The following is a 22,788-nucleotide window of genomic DNA, read 5'->3' on the forward strand; positions in this document are numbered from 1 at the left end:
GTATGTCAATAGCAGTCCCTCTCACAAGGTTGTTGTGAGGTATATAAAATTACATAAACTTTAAAGCATCATATAAATAACTATTACTATTGTAAATGTTTGTTGTATGTTAGAGGACCTTAGAGTTAGAGCTCAAAGATTAATTTTGATTTAATTAATTCTGAAATCAACAAAAAATCCAGTGCCCTTTGTACAGGACCACAAAGCCATTTCACTGTCACAGCCAAGGGAGTCATTGAGTTCAAAATCAAAGTCAAAACTTTGTACAAGTCAAAGTAAAACATTCATTGTAATAAGGCATCTAAATTAAAACAAGAGTGAAAACAGGACCAAGGAAAGAGGCCTCTAAAGAAAATTTAATTGTTACCTTTTGATAAAAGAAACTGCCTCATTCATCATAATGAAGCCAGATCGTTCTGCCTTCATGGGTTGCTCTGTAATTTCCTGTTGTCTCATGAGAATACAATTCCAAAACACAGAATTTTGAAAACTGAAGAACCAAAAAAAGGCCACCAGGAAGCCAAAGAAAATAATGCTGATAATAAACAACCAGGGTATGGAGACCAAATGAGTTAGTTTCCCCACAGTCAGTGTAAGCACAGCAATGATGAGTAGCTCCATGCAAAACCAAAGTCTACTTTCTATGGCTAATTCTGTGTCACGGGTAGGCATTCGCTTACAAGGAGATGCAAGTGTGTGTGGCTCGCCATAGAAATAGTCAAAGCCATAGTGGTTAGGATGATGGCAGTGGTCATTTCGGTATTTACAATTTAAACCTTGATGCCATTTACCTGAAAGTAAAAATAGAAAAGAGAAAATATTACCTTATACTGTATTAAAGATATTTTTGGTGAGTCTTCCTGTTCTTGAAAACCAAATAGAAAAATAAGAAGTCATCTAAAGACATATGCTTAGGTATATAATAGGCATTGAATAAATGTCTATTGAATTGAATATATGCAAAGTGATTTTCCTCCCTGAAAAAGCTTTTCTTCAATAGATTCATTCCTTGCACAGTGCTTTGTCCTGGAGTTTTTTTGTTTTGTTTTTTTGGGGGGAGGGTTATTTTCCAATTAGCAGAATGGATACATTTTTGGTATAGCAGTGGAAAGAGGGTTCAATAGAAGGCATATAAAGTATTTTGCAAACCTTAAGAACCATGTAAATGGCAATTTCTTATTAACAATTATTTAAAATCCTTGGTGAATAGCACAGGATCAAGGATTTCAATAGAATATGAGTTCTGTGGAGGCAGGGGGTGTTTTCATTTTTATGTCTGTACCTATTATATCCCCAGTACCTGTTACATATTAGAAGCTTAGCAAATAATTGTTGGTTTAAATAAGAATTAAAACAGCACATATTCCACAAGACAATGGACACATGCATGGCTAGCATGAGTAGATTGCAGTGTATTTCCAATAAAATTGTCAAAAAGTTATTTAAAAGTTGTCTTTGAGGAATAACACAATTGGAAATGGAAATGACCTTGTCAAGATGTAGTTTTATTTATATACTGAGGATTTGCTAGCTCTTCTATTTCGGAGTACCCTTCAATGATGTAGATCAGAACCTGACCAGGCATGTCCATCTTGTATAACTCTTCTCCGCGTTCTTCCAAATGTTCAACTTAAGAAGTCACTTCAACATATTGGAGGCCTTCTTTACTTCCTCCAGATATTGTGAAGGTGCAAATAGAATGCTCTGCTATCTCCTACCTCTCACCATGTGGTCAACTCATCTTTTCATCCTTTCATTCCATTCCTTGATGGTGTTCTTTATTGGTTATATGTTGAAGCCCACTCTTTGCCACCACGTACCTTTTAATTATCTTTTCCATAATTCTCATCTTTAGGTTCATTAAGGGCATTCATATTCCATGTTGTGTGCCATTATGTGGCAATCATAAAATGGTACTTATTGATGAGATGATTCTTCAGTCTTGTGTGAAACATGGAGTCAGTGAAAGAGCTTTACAACTTTATGAAAACAATTTAGCCTCCTTTCCTACTACTTTTCACCACTAGGATCAGCTCATTGGCATCTATATTGTGTGTTGATATAAATACCTTTGGGCAAGTATCAATTCAAATGTTTGCTGATCTATACAATAGTAATTCTTCATATACTTGGTCTTTTCTGTGCTGATGGAAAAGCCAAACTTCTTTAAGTGATTATAGATCTCTTCCTGAAGCCTCTACAATATCCAGTAACTTGATAGAATCAGTGCACTGTCATCTGCATACTAGAACATCTGAAGCACCTTAGCTTATCTTTTGCTGTGGCTTAAATGTATTTGTATGAAAAGGAGAGAGGATCTTGGGAATGTCTCATAAGTAAGGTATAGTTGTTTATACAGTTCAGAATTCAAAAGAAAAAATTTAATCTTAGCCTGGAAGTACTCTGCCTGACTTTTGCTAATTGGATATGATAGTATTTATAAATTTATAAATTTATAAATAATTTATAAATTTATAAATTCCTAGGACCTTTCAATCACACTATTTATTAATGAATACAGCTATTCTGACATAAATTGCTCCATAAATCCTAGTGAGGTGATTAGAGAAATTTTGTTATCCTTATTTCAAATATTAGTATGCAATGAGAGTTATACTTGTCTGGCCAAAATTATTCGCCAAAGCAATAAGGATTTTGCTGCTCACAAACATAAGAACAAGAATGATGGAGAAGCGAGTAGAGAACACTCCATAGTTTCTTATTTTGTATTACATTAATTTGCATGCTAAACCAGAGAAGACTTTGGGGAAACATCTTTCTTTGAGGAGGTAGACATAATCTTAGCCTGAGGGTACCCTGTCAGCCTTTTGTTAGCTGGATATGGCAGGCTATGACCAAAAAGCTGTGAGGCTTTTAAGAGAGGTCCTAACTGAGAACCTATGCTAATAAATAAACTTGACATGAGATATCTGGCAGTCCTAGAGAGATAAAGCCAAAAAGCTGGTAGCAGGGAACAATTCCCAGTAGAAACCATGAGAATGAGACTGGTGGAATAAACACCCACTATTGCCAGTGAGCAATACTTAATCAGGTTTACATTATCAGTGTCCACCAGCAGCCACCAAAAGACCAACAAGGAGCAGGGAAGTAAAATTCTACACTTAGTAGGAAGCAGGCTCAGTGAGAGCTGTGCAACAGCAATACCAGAAGAGTGAGTTGTCTCTCAGCATATATGTCCTAGATACATAAGTTCCCTATGTGTATATTCCTCATTGATGAACCCTATGCATGTTCCATATCACGACTTATCATGTTTATATTTGTGGAACAGTATGCCCTAAGTATACGGGGACAATCTCTATTATGTCATTTCTTTTATTTTTTAAAAATTGCATTTATTTCATTCTGAACTTAACAAAACAAGTATTTCCATTACATGGTAGCATAAAAAGAAAAAGATAATTATACATGAAACTGCGAAACTGTCATGTACAACTTGCTTTTCCTTTCAAATATATAATAAAGTTGTCATGTAAATTATAGACCAATTTCATTAATGAATGTAGCTGTAAAAATCCTAAATACAATATTAGCTAAAATTATAATTTATTACAAAGATTATACCCATTCTATTTTTGCTATGCCTTTTTAGTGAAATAGTTATGTCATCTGACTGAGTAGAGACATTTAAGTATATCAATGGGAATTTTTGAGCTATTATTTTCAGTGGGTGCAGGGCCACACAATAACTTAAACTTGAGGTAATTATCCTGGGGGCCTCTCATGAGAGATGAACAAAGGCACAGAGAACTTCAGGAAATTGTCAAAAAAAAATACACAGAAGGTAAGGATAGAGCTTCAACTAGAATTAGGAGACAAGAATTCCAGTTCTTCCTCTATTCACTTGCCATATGAAGTAAATGTCTTCATTTCCTACAGAGTCATATAATGATAGACCGGAAAGAGAACTTAGAGACTGTGTAGCCCACCCATCCTAATTTCACAAATGAAAAATCTTAAGCCCAGAGTTAAGAAATTTCTCATCAAATTCACACAAGTTGGGACTTGAACCAAGGTCTTTGGTTTTCCCAAGTAGTTTTCATCTCCTACTCCTCAAAGATTGCTTTGTTTCTCAAAGGTAACTGAGTTGTTCAGAGTTGCTCATTGTTAGCTTCATTTTCTTTTTGTTTCCTTTTTTGTTAAATCAGAGATTACATTGTCATTTCTAGTTCACAGGGTTTTGTTTTGTTTTGTTTTTTTAAATAAGAAAAAAATGATATTGAAATGCTACTTAAAATGTGTTGTAAGAATGCAAGTTGCATGTGTTGATATACTTGTATGCACTTGTTCCTATACTTATTCCTAAACAGATAGGTATTAGCCAGGTGATAGACAAGAAACTCAATTACAGGTATCTCATACATCTTTATGGCTGTATCCAAAATATGTTGTGAAAGATGAGGCAAGGTAGAGAGTAAATTAAAATCACAGCACAGCTGGAATGGTTTTCTTTTCTAAGAGTCTGTGAATAATAGTGTGATATAGTGAAAAGCCCGATGAACTGGGAGTCAGGAAACCTTTATTTAACTCTCATTTTGCCACTAATGTGCCGGATAACCTTAGATGAGCCATTGAGCCTCTCTGAACCTCAATTTATTAACCTGTAAAATGAAGGCATTGGACTAGCTGATGTCTGGATTCCCTTTCAGCTCTAATTCCTCAATCCCTTATATTTTCATAAAGGTAAAATTTCATTGGAAATTAAACAAAAAAAATTTTCTCCTATGACAGTATGGGAGAGATAGAATGGGAAGAGCTAGGGTGGCTCTGGGAATACATTAAATACTGGTGTTGGTAAGAGAGATTGTGTGTATATGTGTGTGTGTGTGTGTGTGTGTGTGTGTGTGTGTGTAAGAGAGAGGGATGATCTTATCCCAGTTTCTGATTGTCATGAGCAGGAAGGCCAGCTCCTTGGAGACATTCTTGTGTAGCAAAAGTGTGGGATAGTCATTGTCAAGCACATCATTCAATCAACCAGTAATGAATTCCACTGGTATAGTCAGATGCCAGGATAAAGTGAGAAATGCCACCAGGATATTGAGGAAAGCTTCTGAATCAAACTGATGAAAGAACAACAACAATGGTTGCCCAGGGTGGGAAGGCATGGATGATTTAAGACTTGCATAGACAGAGGGAATAGCTACAATGATGAGATCTCAGTTGTATGTGAGTACTTTCAGTATTTTTAATGTCACACTAAAAGAACACAAAGAAACGTTTAATTATATGCCAATATTACACATCTGATTATACAATTCCAAACTCCTAGCTAAGTTGAATAGCTATTTTCGATTTCTCAATTCATTAATGTCAATCAACTCTTTTAAAATAAATGGTCTTCCCTCAAATGTACACCCTGACAGTATTACAAAGTTTCATACTTCTTATAACATTTTTGGGAGAGATGGGGGGAAGGAGAGAAGAAATGGGAAGGAAAAGCAATTTTGAAAGTGATTTCCACATACCTATCAGTGCTGTGCTATAACCATGCTTCTTTAGGGTGGCTGCAAATGTGATTTCATTCCGAGGGAGCCCTCCACGGACCCCAAGGGAGCTGAGTACATAATGGGCACGGTTGAGATCTCTAGAAACCATCCCTGAAATTAGAGTGAAAAAAAAAAGCATGGTCAGCCCAGCCATGAGCCATGTGACCACAGTTTTTATTTTTGCTTTCCAGTTTCTTCTGCAAACTGCATTCCTTCTCAGTTTAAGGATATTTTTTGTTTGTTTGTTTGTTTGTTTTTTCCTGGTCCAGATTTACTTTTTAGTGAACTCTCTCTACAAATGCAGATCAACTAATCTACAATTTGTTGTCTTAGAGAATTATTTCCTTGAAATGAGGAGTTAATTGTCCATGATTACATAGCCGGTACCTTCAGATTATTTTGACTCAGAGATTGGCCCTCCATCCATTACGTCAAACTATTACAGGTGAAAGATAAACATCATTCAAATCCTCACAGTCCTCGCAGTATTAATGACATTGGCTCTGCTTCTCCCAATAGAAACCCAGTTCCAAAGTGATTGAGAAAATACTACTCTTGACTCTCCTAGGTCTTTCTCTACTTTCTACTTTTGCTCTCTATCTCTCCCTTCCATCTCACTCCCAGTCTCTTTCTCTTACTTCTTTCCTTCCTCCTTCTCCTTCCTCCCTCCCTTTCCTTCTCTCTCTCTTCCTTCATTCTTTCTTTTGTTCCTTCCTTTCTCCCTTCTTTCCTCCTTTCATCTCTCCCTTCTTTCTTCCTTCCTTTTCTTCCTTCATCCTTCTTTCATTCCTCCTTTCTTTTCTTCCTTCCTTCCTTCTTGCCTACCTTCCTTCTTTCCTTTCTTCCCTAGGGAGAGTTTTGGAGGTTTCATGTGTGATCCAGACATGTGATTTCATCAATAAAGGAAGCATTCTTTAACAAAGATGGAAAATCAGCAATTTGTGTGCAATTTAGAATGTTGCGTCTGATGTCAATGTCAAGACTTGCCCATGGTCACAGAGTTAGACTATGACATATGATCACAGATAGAGAACTGGAAGGGAATTCAGAGATCATCTATTTGGATTGGTGTTTAGCCCTCTCATTTTGCATGTGAGTAAGCTGAGAGAGGATAAGCATCTTGCCCAAGGTCGCACTGGTAGGAAGTGCCAGAGGCAATATTTGAATCCAGATCTTCTGACTTTAGAGCTAGTATTCATTCCACACATCAGAAACAAGATTTTGCTGCTCTCTGACTCCAAAATTTTTCTCTATATACTATAAAGTGATGTTTTTCCCTTTTCCTTTATGAAAAGTGAATCATGATCTAACCCCAGCATCTCATACTCACTGATTTGATTCTGCCTTTCAGGATAGGAAGGTAGAAATAGCCATGGCTTCAACACATGTCAAGACAGAATAGCTCTCACACTTGGAAAAACATATCAAAATCTTCCCCAGGAAAAGACACACACACACACACACACACACACACACACACACAAATGCACTATAAAATTTTTGCACATTTCTCTAGACATTCATTCATTCAACAAAGTATTCTTTGCTCTTTTGTTTGTTTTTCATTGTGGAGGAGATCTTGTATGCCCAGAAATATCTGGGAAACTTCACAAGCAAAAGATATGATCTAGGATTTGGAAGAAGTGAAAAAAATATTATTTCCAAATAATAATCCCTCCTCCCCATATATATGAGATAAATTATCTGAAGTTCTTTTGATGAAATAATATGCACACACTGATATAAAATAGATAAGAAAACCTTGAGATCCAAGAGCATTTCAAAATTTAGTAACAGTAATTTTCCTATGTCTGTTTACCTTAATAATCAGTTCATGGACTTCTGGGTCACATGAATGAAATTGATGACTAGATATTTCCTCTAATTCTCATGACCTCTTAGGTCTCTCCAAAACAGAAATTATACACCACAGATAAGGTAATTTCAGCTGTCTCCATGGTCTAGAACAACCAGAATCCAAAAGAAGTTTTAAAAAAAAGCCCCGAAAAGCCTATGATCTGATGCTCACTGACTCTGAGCTCACTCAGCACACCTCCCATGCTAGTGGAAGAGAAGCTGCACTAGCAAACCCAAGAAAGGACAAAAAAGCCCAAGACCACACCTTGGTTCATCCTTCCTTTTCCCCACGTTGTCAAGGCTCAAGCTCGGAGCTTCAGAAGTTTCCCAAAGCCATGACAGGTAGCCAGTGTAGCCCCAGTTTTTTAGGAGCAAAAGTCTGCTGGTGGCTACGCTGCAAAATTCTGAACTGCTGCTGCTGGGGATGACAACCCACTAGCACCAGAGTGAAAGCTCTCTGAACTGCAGGTGACAGGCCAGAGAACTAAGAAACTGAGAATTGGACAGGACATCTTGTGGTGGAGAGGCAAAGGGGAACAGAACTCCAATAAGTTTGAGAGAAAGAGAAGAGCTGGAGCCTCTTCTGACCCCGCAAAAGTCACTTCAGGGGAGAGACCTAGGCTGGAAAACTGTGAACTGTCCAATATAGGAGAAGTCTGAGACACTGAGGCCTAGCCCCCAAAGAAACCACCATCAGAGGGGAAAGAGTCAGGAAGTAAACAATCCTGGGATTGAAGCAGGAGGGGTGGAGAGAGACTGAAATCACTAACAATTTCAGGAACAAGAAAACTAAAAGAACTTGAATATAACAGAAATATCAACAAGAAAAACAATAACAGACTCTGGAATGTGAGAAAAACTTGGAACCACAACACACTGTTCCTGAGTGATTCAAAAGAGAAATAAGAATTATGAGAGGAAAATTTATGTCTAGCAAAGCAAAAATACTGAGAAGAATAGAAAAAACTGGAATCTGTGGTGGAAATTCTCGTCAAAGAAATAAAAGAAAAAACAATCGATAGGGAATGCAAATACACAGAATCAAGGACAATCTAGAAGAAGCCTACACACCATACGGTGTGCAGGATGCTTGCAGCCTGACAAAGGATTTTGGGAAGCCTGCAAAAAATGCACGGTTGCCACTACACACTCTCTTCTGTTTGCTATGTGACCTGAAGCAACAAACCATTGTTAGTCTGTCTCTAGTCTAACCTATCTGCAACCTGAAGAAGGTTAGCCTGTTTTAATTTTGGCCCCTATCTACTGCCAAGTTGTGCAGGTCTGATCTAGAAGAAGAAAAAAAATATTAAAAGAAAATATGCCCAAAATGCAAGCAAAACTTACTAATTATTGAAGGCAGAATGCATACACACAACCTAAGAATTATAGATCTCCCAGAACACAAAAGGACAAAAGATCTTAATACTGTAATGAAGAAAATAACAAAATAGAATTGCTCAGAACTTCTTAACATAGAAAATTAAATACAAATTTAAATAATTCACAGATTGCATCTAGTGGGAAAAAAGCAAGCCTGTAAACTCTAATATATATAGTAGTTAAATTTAATAGTTCCTATCCAAAATAACAAATACTGCAAGTGACCCAGAGAAAGACCTTCAAATACAAAGAGAAGAAAATTCAAATAATACAAATTTTGCACCCACCAGAAAAGTTAGGAGGGAATGGAATAATATATTCTGAAGAACAATGGAGCTCAGGATGCAGCCCAGATATACCTACTCTGCAAATCTGAGCTCAAATCATACTGTAAACAAAAGTAAAAATGCAGAAACAATTAATAAATCCTTTATAGATTATAAAACAATAAAAAAATTGAAATAGACTTGGGGATTTAGTTTTTTACAACATGACTACTATGGAAGTTTTTTGCATGACCACACATGCATAAACTGTATCAAGTTGCTTGCCTTCTCAATGAGGATGGGTAGGGAGGGAGGAAGGGAGAAAATTTGGAAACTAAAGTTTTAAAAACAAATGTTAAAAAAAATTGTTTTCACATGCAACTGGGAAATAAAATGTACAGGAAATGGGGTATAGAAATCTATCCTGCCCTACAGGAAAATAAAAGGCGAATGGGATAAAAGAAGGGAGGGAGAGATAGGAGTGAGGGAAGATTAGGGAAAAGGGTATTGAGAATGCATGCCATCTTGGGGTGGGGGAAGAATGAAATGGGGAGAAAATTTGGAACTCAAAATTTTGTGGAAGTGAATGTGGAAGAGATACAGGCAAATACAACAGATAAAAAAGATAATATCAATCACTTTAAATGACAAAGCTTCTCAGCAGACAAAATCAATGCACCTTTGTATCAAATTTCTTTGATAAGAGTTTGCTATCCAAGATATATCAACTATTAGTAAACATATAGAAAGAAGTCCAATATCCATTTCCCAAAAGATAATGGTTCAAAGGATATGAGTAAACAGTTCTCAAAAGAATTGAAGAGAATTCATAGCCAAATAAAAGAATGTTCAAAATAATAAATTAGTAAAATGAAAATTAGAAAAATCCTGAAATTTCACTTCACATCATGAAAATTGGCAAAAATGACCAAAACAATTGTCAGTCAATCTTGAAGGAATAGTTGAATGGTAGATACACTAATACATTTTTGGTTAAACTCTGAAGTGGCACAACCATCTTGGAAAGTAATTTGGAATTATGTAAATAAAGCAACTAAAATATTCATATCCTTTGAACCAGAAATTCCATTACTAGGCTGATATTTCAAGGAAGCAGTCCATAAGAAGAATGTCTTCCTATGCTCCAAAATACTTATAGTGATGGGTGGGTGGGTGTTTGTGTGTATGGGCATGTTAGCTAAGAATTAGAAACAAAATAGATGCCTATCAATTGGTGAATGACTTAACAAATTGTGGTACATGAATGCAATGAAATATTACTGTGTTTTAAGAAATGACATGTGTAATGAATACAGAATATCATGGAAAGATCTATATGAAGTGATACAGAATGAAGTAAGTAGGGTCAAGAAAACAATACAGATAGCAACTACAACAATGTATATGAAGAAAAAACAAGACACACCAAAAAAATGAAATGTCAATGTAACAAAATGATAAAGAAAAGATTAAGCAGGATTCATTGAAGAGATATGAGACAACATCCCCACCTACCCCTTCATGGAGGTGAGAGATACATAAGTGTTATATATTGCATATATTTTTGTCTTTTTCATTGCATTATCAGTTTTGCTGTTTTTTTTTTCTCTCTAAAAACACTATTTCTTATATTGGATAGCTCCCAGGGAAGAGGAGGAGGAGGGATACTTGGGATAACTACCATGATGCCACAAACAGAAGATATCAATAAAAACTTCTTTATAAACAAAGCACAAGATTAGTTCATACTTCTATACCACTTCATGATTTGCCAACTCTTTCTTCCCAACAGCCCCCAGAGGTTAAGTATTATTGGGGAAGTACATAGTGCATCAGATTTTGAGTCAAGAAGAAAAGGGTTCAGATGTCTTCTCTTGCAAACTATAGTAATTTAACCTCTGTGCACTTCATTTAACCTCTAATCTTCAGATTCATCATCTTTTAAAGAGGAAAATAATATCTGCAGAACTCATAAGTAGCAGGTATGGATCAAATGAGGTCCTGGGATCAGACTTGGAGCCAGAAGGAACCTCAGAGGTCATCAAACCAAGTCCTCTCATTTTACAGATGAGAAAATAAGGCCACTCATCTCAGATGAAGAAATTAAAGCCATCTATAGTCATATGAAAAAATACTCTAAATCATTATTGATTAGAGAAATGCGAATCAAAACAACTCTGAGATACCACATTACACATATCAGATTGGCCAACATGACAAAACAGGAAAATGATAAATGTTGGAGAAGATGTGGGAAAATTGAAACACTAATGCAGTGTTGGTGGAGTTGTGAAATGATCTAACCACTTTGGAGAACAATTTGGAACTATGCCCAAAGGGCTACAAAAATGTGCATACCCTTTGACCCAGCAAATAGCACTTCTAGGGCTATATCCCAAAGAGATCATACAAATGGGAAAAGAACCCACATGTATAAAAATATTCATAGCAGCTCTTCTTGTGGTGGCAAAGAATTGGAAATTGAGAGGAGGCCCATCAATTGGGGAATGGCTGAGCAAGTTGTGGTATATGAATGTAATGGAATACTATTGTGCTATCAGAAATGATGAACAGGCTGACTTCAGAAAAACCTGGAAAGACTTGTATGGTCTGATGCTAAGTGAAGTGAGCAGAACCAAGAGAATGTTGTACACAATAACAGCCATGTTGTGTGATGACTAATATTGATAAATCTAACCCTTCTCAGCAATACAAGGATCTAAGACATCTCCAGAGGCCTCGTGATGGAAAATGCTATCCACATCCAAAGAAAGAACTATGGAAGTTGAATTGCTATCATTTTTTTTCTCTTCTGTTGAGTTTTGTTTCCTCTTTCTAATGGTTCCTCCTATTGGTTTTAATTTTTACTTACAACTTCACTAATGTGAAAATGTTTAATAGGAATACAAATGTATCGCCTATATGAGATTGTGTGCTGTCTTGGAGAGGGTGGTGGGGAGGAAGGGGGAGAAAAATTTTAAACTTTTTTTTAAATTTAAAGCATATGGAAGTAATTGCTAATAAATCAAAATAAATTTAAAAAAATTTTAAAAAGAAAAAAAAGAAAATAAGGACACTGAGTACCAGATAACATAAAGTGATTTGTAAACACTCTCTTCCAGTTCATACCTGAATGATATAGGGGGAAAAAAAAAACATTACTCTCCTTCCCCCTCCATTCCAGCCAAACTGCTCCATTTATCTGATATTCCCCATACATGGCCACCCATCTCTTGTATCTGTTCTTTATACAGGCTGTCCTTCTGTATGTACACTTGACCTCATCCCTTCCTGCCTTCTCCTACATTGTCCCTGAATCACCCTACCTCCATTTCAAACTTCAATTTCTTCCTATCTCTTTTGTTTCTCTTCGGTCATTTCAGTAGTGTCTGATTCTTCATGACCTCATTGGGATTTTCTTGGCAAAGATGCTGGAGTGGCTTGCCATTTCCTTCTGTAGCTCATTTTACCATTGAGGAATTGAAACAAAGAGGGTGAAGTGACTTGCCCAACTAGTAAATATCTGAGGCTAGATTTGAACTCATGAAGATGATTCTAAGCTAAGTGATCTATCTACTGTGTCACCTAGCTGCCCTTTTCCAGTCTCTCTGTTAGTGATCTCATTAGGTCTCTGGTTAATTATCATCTCTTATACAAGAAGCTCACAAATGTGCATCTCCAGGCTCAGGCTTTCCTCTAGTCTTCTCGTCTGTATCAGCAGTTGCCTTTGGATATTTAAAACTGGCTGTTCTGGATACATCTCAAACTCAACATAGTGCTTTTAAGGTCTACGAAGTATATTGCACATATTATCTCATTTGATCATGATATCATCAATAGAAATAGAGAAGTTAGAAGTTTAGAAGAGAAACAAAGTTCATTTTTCCACAGCTCCCTCACCATGTACTTCTCTTCCCAATTTCTAACTTCTCTTTTTCTTTAATGGTATCACAATCAAATGAGATAATATATAGAATGTACTTTGTAAACATTTAAAGCACTCTATTACTTTTGTTATTGCCATCTGCCATTTTTTGTAAACTTGACTTTATCTTCAAATTCTTACTTTTATTCCTTTTCCCTGTCTATCCAATAAATTGCCAGTGCTGTTTCTTACATCTGACAACTCTCTTTTCTCACAGCCACTACCTTCCTGGCCCTCATCACCTATTGCCTACACCACTGAAACGACACAAAAATAAGTGAAAAAGAAAGAAATAATCCCCATTTAAAATATTCTCTTTACACATGGTTAGAGTACTTAAGTGACTTTCCCAAATTCTATAGTTTGAGCAGAGTCAGGAGCTGAACCCATTCTAATTTTTTAGCCCAGCTATTTTAATCAATCAATGAACATTTAGTAAGTACTTACCATGTGTTAGACGTTATTTAATAGTGTTGGGGATACAAATAAAACCCAAAAACTAGTATCACTCTCAGGGAATGTAATTCTAATTTGTGACAAAATATGTCCATGTATAGGTATTTCAAGATACACGCAAAGTAGATATAAGTTCACCTTAATCTGTAAGGCCTCCTGCAGAAGGTGACTTGAGTCTTGAAAAAATACAGGGATTCTATGAAGCTGAGATGAGGAGGGATTATATTCTAAATATAAGAGACAGTGAGTACAATAAGACTATTTTTACAACTTTTTTAAAGTTCAATTAACATATATCATCTAGTTTTTACCTTAGGAGGTAGGCATGATGGCAGTTATCATCCCATTTCACAGATTAATAATGTCTGAACAGTCATTAGCCCAAGCCATAGAACTGGCTCTCAGTAGTTCAGTGACTAGAGTTCAGGCTTATAAACTTACTAACAATGTTTTGATGTAGTTGAAAAGGTGTGTAGGCAGAAAACTAGAATTAGAATTCAGGTTCTGATACATGTAAAGCTGTAGATTAGAAACTTGTCATTTTGACTCTTTTAACTTGGTTTCCTCATGTATAAAATGGATTAACAACAATTGAATAGCATTTTAAAATTTGCCTAATATTTGGCATCCATTATAATATTTGAGCCTCAAAATAATCTTGTGGGATGGGTAATTTTATCACAATTTTATAGATGAAGAAATTAGACCTTATTAAATACCGCCCTCAATATCAAACAGCTAATACATGTTAGAAATAGGTTTTGAACTCAAGTCTTTCTGACTGAGGTCCAACATGTTATCCATGATGTAACACTGCCTTTCAATGATCACACCTATCTCACTGAGTTGTGAGGAAAGTCCACAGAAATAGAAATTATCTTGTTGTAATTCCAGTAGCCCATGCTGCTAGTAGAAATGGCTTGGAAAATACATAAAAGATCAATGAGAGAATGGAGACCCTCAGGGCTAGGGACAAACCCTATCTAAGGCCAGGGATATGAGACCTCACAGATGAATCTAAACTTATTAATGATTCAGGTGAAGTTTGCACTGAGATAAGAAAATGCATGGATCCTCTTACTTTGGAACAATAACATAAATGCCAACTAAATATGTCTATAACACTGAATATCAACAATTCAATGAAGTATAATGAATATATAGAAAAGTAAGGGTCAGAAGTATTTTCTCCTAATTCAAAGACTCACTGCTATATTGTATGATATGAGGACATAAGCATTATGACACTCCAGGAACTTATAGCCCAATTGGGATGATAAGACCATACTTGTCAGGCAGCCATGAATCTTCAACATTGCCATCTATTGCATTGCCTGAGCTATTGAGTTGTAAGAGTTCCCATGGTCCAACATAATGAACATGTTCATGGTTAATTTGTTTGTATTAGTTTGACTGAAAGATATATGGACAAGAGAAGTTAATAGTCTCTAGATGTACTCAGCATAGTCCACCTAGGTCAGGAATATCTTGATGTCCAAGGGGATGAGATAGCCCCTTGAGTTTATACAGTTGTAATTGAGACTTCTGTTAAGGTTAAGGAACCCATTCCCTTGAGGAAGGAGGATTCTGTCTTTAAAAAGGGTCTCTAACACAAGATCATTTGCGAAACTGGACTTATCCTGAGCTCTAGCCTAGGAGGTATAACACTAGCACCTCAGAGAGTTCTCAGCATATTCCAAGGCTAGGGTCAGAGTGACAAATGCAGGCCCAGAGAAACTATACTGGCTGCCCTCCCCAATTAGGTATGAGTTTTTTGGGTATAGTAATACTTATGTCCTCATACCATACAGTATACTAGTGAGTCTTTGAAACACATTATTTGACTGGAAAATTCAAATTTAGGGGCCCCCAAAAGCCAAACCTAGCCATTCTCCTAATTCCTACAAACACCCTTGCATGTAGCCCTTTTGTGCATTGACCCAAAGCAAATCATGAAGAGCATCTAAAGCATAATCTATTATGTATTAATCTTACATCAAAATATGCCCCAAATGGTACGTCATAAATAAATTAGAAATACAGAAAATTTCTTACCAGATCTGTGAATAGGAGAAAAGTTCATGCCCAGACAAGTAATGGAGATGATCAAAGAAGATAAAATAGATAATTTTAATTTTATAACATTTAAAAAGTTTTTGCACAAACAAAATAATATGAAACTATGCTTAAAAGGCAAATAATTGAGGGGGCAAATGCAGCAAATTTCTCCAATAAAGATCTCATTTCCAAGATATATAAGGAATTGATTCAAATTTATAAGAAAAAAAAACATTGCTCAATTTATAGGTGGTCTAGGGATAATGAATGGGTGCTCTTCAAAGGAAGAAAAAAATACCCCAAATCATTACTAGTTAATGAAAATTTAAACAATTCTGAGATTTTACCTCATACCAATCAAAGTAGCAAAGATGAAAAAAATAAAAATAATAAATTTTGGAGGGGCTGTGGGAAAACAAGAATGTTGGTGAACTATTGGTGAACCTGTGATTGGAAAACATTCTGGAAAGCAATCTGGAATTATATCAAAAAAGTTTCTAGAAGACGGCAGAGTGAAAGCAGTGACTTGCTTGAGCTCTCCCCCAAACCCCTCCAAATACCTATAAAAAATGGGTCTAAATAAATTCTAAAGCAGCAGAACCCACAAAAAGACAGAGTGAAACAAATTTCCAGCACAAGACAACCTGGATGGTTGATCAGAAAGGTATATCATGCAGTCTGGTTGAAGAGCACAGTTCGGCATGGGTGTGCAGGTCACAGTGAACCTGAGCAGGCCTCAGAGGACTGAATCATAGGCATCTGTGGTGGTTTCCAGACCTCTCAACCCACAAATGCCAAAGACAACTTAGAAGGTCAGTGGGAAAAGTCTATTTCTTCAGTGAGAGAGAAGCTAGGTCTCAGGCCCAGCTCCCCATCACAGCCAGGTTGGCGACGGCCTCTTGAGCTTCTGGCCCACAGACTGAGGGGGAATCAAGTGGATGATCAGAGGGGGATTGCAAAGATCTCTTTGCTGAGGTAATAATCTCTTCCTTTGCCTGCGCTTAGATCTGGGTCACAGTTCTGAGGTGTGGTCTAGGGGCAAGGAAGAGCGCTGGCATGGTGGAGCTTGTAGTGGTGATACAGAAAAAATCCTCCTCACAATTCCAAGGCAGAAAAGAGTGTTTGTGGTCACTCATACATCAGAGAACAGGCCAGGAAAGGAGCAAACACCTTGCCCCTTATCATACCACCTGGGAAGAACTGAAAATTTGCAGGTCCCTAGAAGTGTCTCTGAAAACAGCTGTACAAATCCCTGAAGCTTGGGACAGTACATTCTCCACATTGGAAGCAGACTTTTACCTTAACAAAGAGTTTAAAACTCAAGTAGTTGGCTGGGATCATGAGCATACCTCACAAGAAGTGTCAGACCATAGAATCTTTTTCTGGTAACAAAGAAGATCAAACCATACAACCAGAAGACAACAAAGTCAAAGCTTCTACATCCAAAGCCACCAAGAAAAATATGAATCAGTCCCAGACCCTGGAAGAGCTCAAAAAGGATTTTGAGAAGCAAGTAAGAGAAGTAGAGGAAAAACTGGGAAGAGAAATGAGAGTGATGCAAGAAAATCATGAAAAACAAGTCAACAGCTTGCTAAAGGAGACCCAAAAAAATACTGAAGAAAATAATACCTTAAAAAATAGCCTAACCCAAATGGCAAAAGAGGTCCAAAAAGCCAATGAGGAGAAGAATGCCCTAAAAAGAAAAATTGGCCAAATGGAAAAGGAAGTCCAAAAGATTACTGAAGAAAATACTTCCTTAAAAATTAGAATAGAGCAATTGGAAGCTAGTGACTTTATGAGAAATCAAGACCCTGTAACACAAAGCCAAAAGAATGAAAAATTAGAAAACAGTGTGAAATATCTCATTGGAAAAACAACTGACCTGGAAAATAGATCCAGGAGAGAATTTAAAAATTATTGGACTATCTGAAAGCCATGATCAAAAAAAGAGCCTAGACATCATCTTTCAAGAAATTATCAAGGAAAACTGCCCTGATTTAGAACCAGAGGCAAAATAGAAATTGAAAGAATCCACGATCACCTCCTGAAAGAGATCCCCAAAGGAAAACTCCTAGGAATATTGTAGCCAAATTCCAGAGTTCCCAGGTCAAGGAGAAAATATTGCAAGCTGCCAGAAAGAAACAATTCAAGTACTGTGGAAACACAATCAGGATAACACAAGATTTAGCAGCTTCTACATTAAAGGACCGCAGGGCATGGATATAATATTCTGGAGGGCAAAGGAGATAGGATTACAACCAAGAATCACCTCCCAGCAAAACTGAGTATAATCCTTCAGGGGAAAAAATGGTCATTCAGTGAAATAGAGGACTTTCAAGCATTCTTGATGAAAAGAGAGCTGAATAGAAAATTTGACTTTCAAATCAACAAGAACATGAAGAGGTAAACAGGAAAGAGAAATCATAAGAGACTTATTAAGGTTGAACTGTTTACATTCCTGCATGGAAAGATGATATTTATAACTCATGAGACCTTTGTCAGTATTAGGTAGTGGAGGAAAAAATTATATATATATATATATATATATATAGATAGATAGAAGATAGATAAAGATAGATAGATAGATAGATAGAGAGAGGCACAGGGTGAGTTGAAGATGAAGGGGTCGATATCTGGAGAATAAAATTAAGGGGTGACAGAGGATTATAGTGGGAGAAGGAGAAAGGGAAAGGTAGAATGGGGTAAATTATCTCACACCCAAAAAAAAAAGAAAAGGCTCTTACAGTGGAGGGGAAACAGGGGAAGGTGAGAGGGAATGGGTGAATCTTATTCTCATAGGATTTGGCTTAAGGAGGGAATAACATACACACTTAATTGGGTATTGAAATCTGTCTTACCCTACAGGAAAAGAGGGGGAGAAGGCAATAAGAGAGCAGGGGAATGAGAGAGAGGAGGGCAAATTGGGAAAGGGGGTAATCAGAAGCAAACACTTCTGAGGAGGGACAGAGCCAAAAGAAAGAATAAAATAAATGGGGGGGGGTGGTCGGGATAGGATTAAGAGAAATAGACGTAGTTTTTCACCATGTGACTACTATGGAAGTGTTTTGCATAACTACACATGTATAACCTATATTGAGTTGCTTGCCTTTCCAATGAGGGTGGGTGGGGAGGGAGGAAGGGAGAAAATTTGGAACCCAACGTTTTAAAAACACAAGTTTAAAAAAAACATTTTCACATGCAACTGGGAAATAAGAAATACGGGAAATGGGGTATAGAAATCTATCCTGCCCTACAGGAAAATAGAAGAGGAAGGGGATAAGAGAAGGGAGAGAGAGATAGACTAGGGGAAGGGATATTCAGAATACATGCCATCTTGGGGTGAGGGGAGGGGCAAGATGGGGTGAAAATTTGGGACTCAAAATCTTGTGGAAGTAAATGTTGAAAACTAAAAATAAATAATTTTTTAAAAAAGTTTCTAAATAGGGCATGCCCTTTGACCGAATTATCCCTAAGGGTGCAGAAATCAAAGAAAGAGAAAAAAGTATTGTAGTTATAACAAACATTTGTAGCAATTAATTTTGTGGTGGTGAAATCTGGAAATTAAAAAGAAGTCTAACAATTGAGGAATGGCTGGATAAGCTGTAAAATATGAATGTGATGGAGTCCTATTGTGCTATAAGAAATGAGGGAATAGATGCTTTTGTGTAAAGAATTACATGACACAGAGTGAAATAGGCAGAAACAGAAGAATAATTTCTATTGCAACATCAATATTATAAAAATAAAAAGTTCTGAGGACTGTTATAGACTACTAATAAATAAAATAAGGAGGGGCAGCTAGGTGGCACAGTGGGTAGAGTACCAGCCTTGGAGTCAGGAGGACCTGAGTTCAAATCCAGCCTCAGACACATAACACTAACTGTGTGACCCTGGGCAAGGCACCTAACTACATTGCCTAGCAAAAATAAAATAAAATAAGCAGAAACAGAACACTTTTATACAATAAAAACACTGTAAAAACAAATAACTTTGAAAACTCTAAGAACTATGTTCAATTCAATTGTCATACATAATTCAAGAGCATAGATAATGTGTTATCCATTATAGAGATGTGGTACATGTAGGGTGTTAAATGAGAGCCATCTAATTTTTGCATACAATAATTGAGCGAATTTATTTTCCTTGACTATCCATATTTGTTAAAAGACATTTGTTTTTCTTTTCTTTTTTTTAAACAGGCTGGAATGAGGAAAAGAGGGAAAATAGTTTTCTGTGAATTTAAAAAAAAATAGAGATATGTGGATGTACTACAGATGTGAAATATTTCATGTACTTTTAGATGAAGTCTTAGTATTACTAGTTTTACTTAAACGTTTTAATTTGTTAAAAGAAATTTCTCAAGAACAGAGAATAATCTGTCAATATTTGTAATGTAAAAACAAACACACCAATGAAACTTTAAAAATTGATTTTTAATGATCTGAAGGAAAGAGTAGGTTTAAAGTCACAGGGACTATGTTTGAATTCTGTTTCTGTCATTTTACACATGTGTTAACTTGGGGGAAGAGTCACTTAACCACTTTGGACTTCAGCATCTTCATTTGTAAAATGAAAGAATTGGACTAGTGTCTTCCAAGATTCCTTTCAATTTTTAAATTTGTGATCCTATGGCCTAACCAAGTGTGGCAAGCATTGCTAGAGCGGTAGATAGATAACCTACATGATAAATATAGCACCTTTGTTCCTATCAGTTTTAGATGGTGTTCATAGGTTAATAATAATAATGATAATGATGAGATATATAGGTATATGTAGGTATGTATATATATATATATATATATATATATACACATTGATATAGGCTTACTATGTACCAAGTACTTTACATTTATTATCTCATTTGATCTTCACAGCAACTCTGTGAGGTAGGTGCTATTATCATCTCCATTTTCTGGATGAGCAAACTGAGTGGGGAAAAGAGATTAAGTGACTTCCCCAGGGTCACACATCTAGTAAGTATCTGAGGCTGGATTTGAACTCAAGTCTTCCTGAGATTACACGCTCAGTGCTCTATTCATTGTACCATGTATCTGTCCCCTACTGGAAGGTACATTAGAAGTGATGTAGACCAACTCATTCCTTTTACCGATGAAAACACTGAGTCTCAGGAAGGTTAAATGACTTGTGTCAGAAGTAGGATTTGAACCAAGTTCCTCTAATGCCAGAGCTAGTACGCTTTCAACTATTTCAGAGGTGTCAAAACCATCTCCAGTGGGCCACATACACACAACACTTCTGAGTGTGGTCCAAATCAGATAAAAATATAATTGGGAAATATTTAACAAAATGATTTAATTTAGACATACAATTTAAACACAGACAACATCACATTTCAAATCTAAGTCAGTATGTGCCTTGTAGAGATCCTTATGTAACAGTTACCAGCCTCCATTTCTCTTTGAGTTTGACACCACTGCACTATAGGATTTATGTTATTTTCTGACATCAATGAAGCAAAATTCTGCAAGCAATTAATGACATAATACTTTAAATATCTTCAAACCTGTTCGGACTGGGTATCTGCCTGTAAGGAAAGCTGATCTGCTGGGGGTACATAGTGCTTCCGCAGCAATATGCTGAGTGAGTTTTATGCCTTCTTTGCAGAGACGGTCAATATTAGGAGTCCTAAAAAGTGGGGGGGGGGGGGTGTAAACATGTTTTGAGTTAATTCAAGTTATATGAGAATGTTCAGTTAACATTGCTTAAGTTCATACTCACAGAACATTTAGACAGCATAGGTTTTCCAGTATTGCTTTCCCTTCCTACCAGGGTGCTACATTAACTAGGGATACCTTAGAAACAGAAAGCTAGGATCAAAGCATTGTAGGTTCCATTTTTAGTTGTATTTTTTTTCAAATTATTAAATGATTACAGACTTCTTTAAGTGCATTCACATCAATTAATAGAATAATAGCTTATCAAAACGGTGAGGAAACATTGGTTACTCCAACTTCTACCCAAACAATCTTTTCTACAATACCCACACACGTGTCCAAATGCCACCAGTAAAGGGCAATTCATCAATCTCTGAGACAATCTATTAAATTTTTTGGAGCTTTCTAATTGATAGGAAGTTTTATTTTTTGGAACTTACATCTCTCTCTGTACTTTCTCTCTACTTATAATCACTTTCTTGGTTCAAATGGAATCCAATAGATTCTTTTTTGAGATGGCAGCCCCACAAATATCCATGTCCCTTTTATGTCTTCTCTCTTCTAGATTAAATATTTCTCAATTGTTTCTAGGTTCATTAAACTGACCCTGAAACATAGCATTGAGGTTAAAGCATCATATTATTTGTAAATCCTTCATGAATGTACATTTATTATGTCATTTATGTATTTATTGGCTATTCATACACTAGACTTTTTAAAAAATCATTTTTCTCACCAAAACAAACCCCAAATTAAAAAAAAAAACCTTGGACTTTCTGATTAATCTTCATTTCATCTTTTAATAGCTTTATAGCTATTCATCTTTAATAGCTAATAATAGCTGGAATTTATATACAGGTCTAGAATTCTATTCACTGCACTGCCTGTTTTCACAATTATTTCTATAGACATAGGTTACATCATTTACTGAAACTATTAACATGATCATTTTGGTCAAATTGTTGTCTTAATTTGACCAAAGCAAAGTTTTTTAAAAAGTAGCACCAATTAACCCAGTTGTACAGGTATATGTATCCATAGACTTCATTATAGCTTTTAATCAACAAAACAGTATTAAAATTTGATAAGTCCATACCTAAGTGTGAAATTGCCAAAGCATCCTAGGTCACCAATTCCTAGATCATCTGCCATTATCAGTACCACATTTGGTTTGGAATCAGGTACAACCGTTGATGCACAAGTTTTCAAAAATAGACCAACTAGGGACATAATGATTAGGGAGTAGCTATGAAGAGAAAAAAAGATTATGCTTTGATGAATTAGGAATTTATCAAAATCACTTTTTGATGATAAAAATAAAAAAGTTCATCTGTTCTTGCTATGAGCCAAAGCATGAGCAACACCATTTCAAGCATTCAGTCCTGCTGATTTCTATCCCTCAGTGAGGAGAAACTCATTTTAAGCCAACTAATCCTGGAGGGAATTTTGGAGTAGGTTTTGTGTTAAGAAATTCCCTAGATGGATTTCATAACTATTTTTGTTTTAAAAGTATAAAAATACGTAGCATAAATTTCAGATAAGCATAAACATAGACATCCAGAGAAACGGGTGCCAGAACCCATGACAAGTTCATAAGAGACAACCATGGACTAAGTTATACAATTGAATATCAAAGCTCCTTTTGTAGAATTTGTCTTTAACAT

At 36.1% G+C, this 22,788-nt stretch overlaps 1 protein-coding gene across 3 annotated transcripts in view; it reads right to left on the reverse strand.

Moving 5' to 3' along the window:
• The window catches only part of LOC110212839 (arylsulfatase F-like), a 51,927-nt gene that overhangs the window by 16,028 nt on the left and 13,111 nt on the right, over positions 1 to 22,788 (reverse strand). For all 3 annotated transcript variants that reach the window (XM_020992945.2, XM_020992946.2, XM_020992944.2), the window contains 4 exons: positions 22,221 to 22,370; positions 20,974 to 21,095; positions 5,487 to 5,618; positions 368 to 791 (listed from right to left, as the gene is read on the reverse strand). In XM_020992945.2, the coding sequence (XP_020848604.1) occupies positions 368 to 791; positions 5,487 to 5,618; positions 20,974 to 21,095; positions 22,221 to 22,370 (828 nt within the window). The remainder of the gene's footprint in view (positions 1 to 367; positions 792 to 5,486; positions 5,619 to 20,973; positions 21,096 to 22,220; positions 22,371 to 22,788) is intronic.

Source organism: Phascolarctos cinereus, unplaced genomic scaffold, assembly GCF_003287225.1.
Source record: "Phascolarctos cinereus isolate Bilbo 61053 unplaced genomic scaffold, phaCin_HiC Scaffold_726;HRSCAF=1367, whole genome shotgun sequence".
Classification (NCBI taxonomy): Eukaryota; Metazoa; Chordata; class Mammalia; order Diprotodontia; family Phascolarctidae; genus Phascolarctos; species Phascolarctos cinereus.